The sequence below is a fragment of the Lolium rigidum genome, chromosome 4 (genome assembly GCF_022539505.1).
Source record: "Lolium rigidum isolate FL_2022 chromosome 4, APGP_CSIRO_Lrig_0.1, whole genome shotgun sequence".
Taxonomy (NCBI): Eukaryota; Viridiplantae; Streptophyta; class Magnoliopsida; order Poales; family Poaceae; genus Lolium; species Lolium rigidum.
In genome coordinates, this window is record NC_061511.1 from 101,874,182 (window position 1) to 101,878,192 (window position 4,011).

The 4,011-nt window shown below is 49.8% G+C and overlaps 1 protein-coding gene across 1 annotated transcript; it reads right to left on the bottom strand.

The window, feature by feature from the left end:
• Window positions 1–1,030: 1,030 nt before the first annotated feature.
• LOC124705872 (endo-1,4-beta-xylanase 4-like) lies at window positions 1,031–3,267 on the bottom strand. The gene is made up of 5 exons (XM_047237563.1): window positions 3,210–3,267; window positions 3,015–3,061; window positions 2,433–2,861; window positions 1,965–2,345; window positions 1,031–1,870 (listed from the first exon to the last, which is right to left on the bottom strand). Exons 1-5 carry the CDS (start codon window positions 3,265–3,267, stop codon window positions 1,031–1,033), a joined length of 1,755 nt encoding a protein of 584 aa, XP_047093519.1.
• Between the last annotated feature and the right edge of the window lie 744 nt (window positions 3,268–4,011).

Consider the following 4,011-nt stretch of genomic DNA (forward strand, 5'->3'; position numbering starts at 1 on the left):
TATAAAAGCTTCCCCCAATCGATCAATGATAATCTTTGCAAATTCTGTGTTTAGAGAGTGTGAGGGACATGCATATAGATATATACTATCTAAATTGGTACGCATGCACTATGCTTATCGTCTCGTACACTGCAACCATTGACGCCACAATGCTTTATATCGTCCCGAGTTATACGGTGGGAGAAAAAGGAGACCATAAGTATGGTGCGGTGGTTAGGTACGACACCGCATACCAGTCGCGTGGCAAACTCTGGTACGCTACCAGTACCGTGATACATGTCGCATGCCCCAATTTTCGCCCACGGGCCCACTTACTAGTTGCGTGCCGTTATATCGGCCGCTGCTAAAAATAGCTATCGCGTGCTTTAGCTGGCGCCCGCTTCCATTAGTCCTGCCCCTATAACCTTTTCACTACTAGTGGCTATGTCGGCAGAGAGGCCATGGGATCGGCCTGGGATGCGGTGGACGACTCTCAAGTTACTTAGAGGCTTGAGAGGCGGGTTCGATACATGGTCAGGAAGGGTGGATATGTTGTAGAGGTTTGAAAGGGAGGGGGCGGAGGGGGTTCCATGAAGGGTGGATATGCTAGGGGAATTTGGGCTCCTAGGTAGCTTGGGGCGGTTGGGGGTTTAACAGATTTCGTCGGGGACCTAGCGATGGACTGCCATCGTCATGCTAGATGGTGTTGTTTGGCTATTAGTTTGTATGATCTTTATAATGATTTTGGCTAAACTTTGCTGTTTTAATGAGGAATAAAATTTGTGTGGATCGCTCCATGTAGAGGCCGGGGTTCCATTCTCCATATCCAAAAAGAAATGACCTGAGATTATATAGGACGCAAAATCTTAGAAGGAGGCAGACATATGAAGTGCTATAGGCGCAGCCCTGGTATATTATTGATTGTTTTGTCTCTCTACAAGTACTCCCAAAATATTAGCCCCTTGCACTGCAAGGTAGCTGCTGATGCTGTGACCAAAGCTCGCCGATTATTCTCGAAGAAAAAAGAAAAAAGACTGAATAACTCTCACTCCTACGCCTTCAAACTGATGGTGTGGTCGGATGTCGCATCCACCGTCATGGTCTTGGTGGCGGCTGTATGGAGCGACGGGTGGTTCACCGTTAGCTTGTAATCGCCATGGACGAGGTCCAGCTCGACCAATCCATTGGCGTCAGTGGTGGCGGCCGTCTTGTGGGTCTTCCACTCGGCGATGAGCTTGTCGACGAGAGCGCCGACTGGGAGGTTGTTGAAGTTGTTGTCCGTGAGGCACATGACGTAGCATCCGTTTGCGTGCCACGCCGCCCACATCACGATGCCCTGCACGCCGGGGTGGCCGTACCCTTCCCTCAACACCTGCTCCAGGAACTTGACCTGGTTGGGGCCCTTAACGACGTCGACCTCGGTCATCCACATGGGCAGTTTGAGCTGCGCGAGCGTGTCGAGGGCGCCCCTGACATAGGGGAGGTTGGGCGTGGAGAAGTGGCTCTCCAGCCCGACGCCGAGCTTGAGGCCGCCGTTGCCGGGGTAGCCTTTGATGAGCTTCATCTTGGCGACGTACTTGGTGGGCGTGCCGTTGGGGTCCATGGGCTGCTCAAGCGTGTTGAACTCGTTCATGAAGAGGATGGCGGTGTGGTCGATCTGGCCGACCTGCTGGTAGATCATGGGCGACGCGTTGGGGCCTAGCTTGGTCTCGAAGAAGTTGAAGTGCAGGTTCTCGTTCACCACGTCCCAGTGGATGAGCTTCCCGGCGTACCGTGACACCACGGACTTGAGCCGCTTCTGCATTGCCGCCTTGAGCTGATCAAGGTTCATTGGCCTCACCCACTTGATCTGCGAGTTCTGGTCGTCCCAGAACACATTGTGCCCCCGCACCTGTTCCAATTAATAGCAGATATATAACTGTTAATCAGGATAGGGTTCTGCCAGCTCTCAAAATCGACTGGAATTTTCAAACTAAGATGTATACCTTGACGCCGTACTTCTGGGCGAGCTTGAGCATATCATCTGGGATGCGGTAGTCCTCCTGGTTGGGGTTCCACTCGGTGCTGTACCACTTCATCTCGTTCTCCATGGTGGCCACAGTGAAGCGCGAAAAGAACCACTTCTCGTAGGCCGGGAGGCTGAGGATTTCCTTTGTCATCGTGTTGCCGAACGGGAATCCGGCACGGAGGAGCTCGATGCTCACGTTAGCGTTCGCCATCGGCGCGCCATCAACGCCCCTCGCGATGAACTTGACGGTGCTCCGGCGAGCCTTGTTGGCTGACTGGCGCGTGTGGCTGTCCCACTCCTCGAAGGAGAAGGGCTGCAGGGAGACGCTGTCCACCCAGATGTCCACGGGCCCGTCGCTCTGCAAATGTATGTAATCGGTCACATAAAGAGACTGCATGCGCGTTTGATCGCTGTAATTAACTTGCAGTATAACCGCATACAGTACCTCGAAGAAGACCTCTCCTTGCCCAGAATGGTAAGCCTGCGCCGTCATACCACCTTTGAGCATGGTCCAGCAGCCGGACTGGGCGTCCACGGCTCCGGCGGTGATGTTCTCGCCGTTGGGGGTCTTGACCACCGCCCTCACGTGGGCCGCGCCGGCCGACACTTGTAACCATGCTGATAGCGAGTAGTGGGTGTCGCCCTGCATCTGGATCTTCTGGTAGACGCTGTGGGACGGTGAGGCGGCAGCATCGCCGTTGCCCGACAGGGAGCTGCTCGCGCCATGCACCACGGCGAACCTGTTGCCGGACGGCGACTTTGCGACGCCGGCCTTTATGTTCTGGTACGTCGACCACCCCATCAGTCCATTGTTGAACTCGCCGTTCTGGATGACGCCTCCTTTGTAGAGGGGCTTCATCGGATCGCGGAGGCACTGAAACCACGATATGTTTGTATGTGAATCATGAAATGCATGTGCTTCTTTTTATCGCACAACAAATTCAATTTTTATTTCGATCAACACAAGAAAAAACGAAATGTGAATCTGAAATACAAGAAACAAAAGGAAGGCTACAACGTGACTTGCCTCAATGCTAGCCGTGTGATCATATTCCACAGACTGGACCATGCATCCTACATCAAGCAGAGACATCAGCAACGTAATCGTGTTTCATGCACATAAATTGACACCAGCACCTTAATTATTAGGTATATACAAACACATATTTCATACGATCATGGGCATATCAAAAGAATAGACTACACGATTTGATCAACTGACCTTGGAAGAGTGAGATGCATAGCAAAGAGAGCACCAATTTCCCAACGAAGTTCCTCATTGTCACCATCTCGATCTCAGTTACCGCTACTATTGGTGTGTGTTAGTGAATGGACAGATGGAGAGGTGAATATATAAGCACGCAGGGTAGAAGTGGCCCCTTGGTTCGTTTCACTTGACTCGGTAATACTCAGCGATAGAGACGGTGCAGCAAGGAGGCAGTTCAGAATGTGCGGTCGCAGCTGAGGCATGTTATTTTTAGGTTTCTGCTAGTAGCTAGTGTATGTGAACTTCACTTCTTTTTTCCGGGAAAAAACTTCACGTATAATACTGCATCAGTTGCTTACATGCAAATAAGTACACTGATAACAGTTGGTTCTCACGGATTCATGATCAGCAAAAAAATACTTTTGACATTTGGAGATCAAATTTTGGTGCTCATTTTTCTTTGAATTAGAATAAAATCGGTTCATTTGACTTTTCCAGGGAGAGGATACAGTTTTGAGAAATAATGGAACACATATATACCACAAGTTTGCAAGTTGTCTACTCGTGTATTATTTGGTTCCCCTCTAATTTTTTTGCAGTAGAGTAGATGAAATCTCACGCGATATGATTCAAATTGCATAACAAGGAGTCTCTGTTTTCTCGTTTGAAAAAACAAGGAGTCTCTGTTTTGGTTTGGGTTTTGGGTCGTGATCATGGAAAATGCTTCTTCTAAAAAAAACTAAGATGCACATAGCCACACAAATATCTGACATCTAACAATACAAAAGGTAAAAAATATAAAACATGCAATACACGT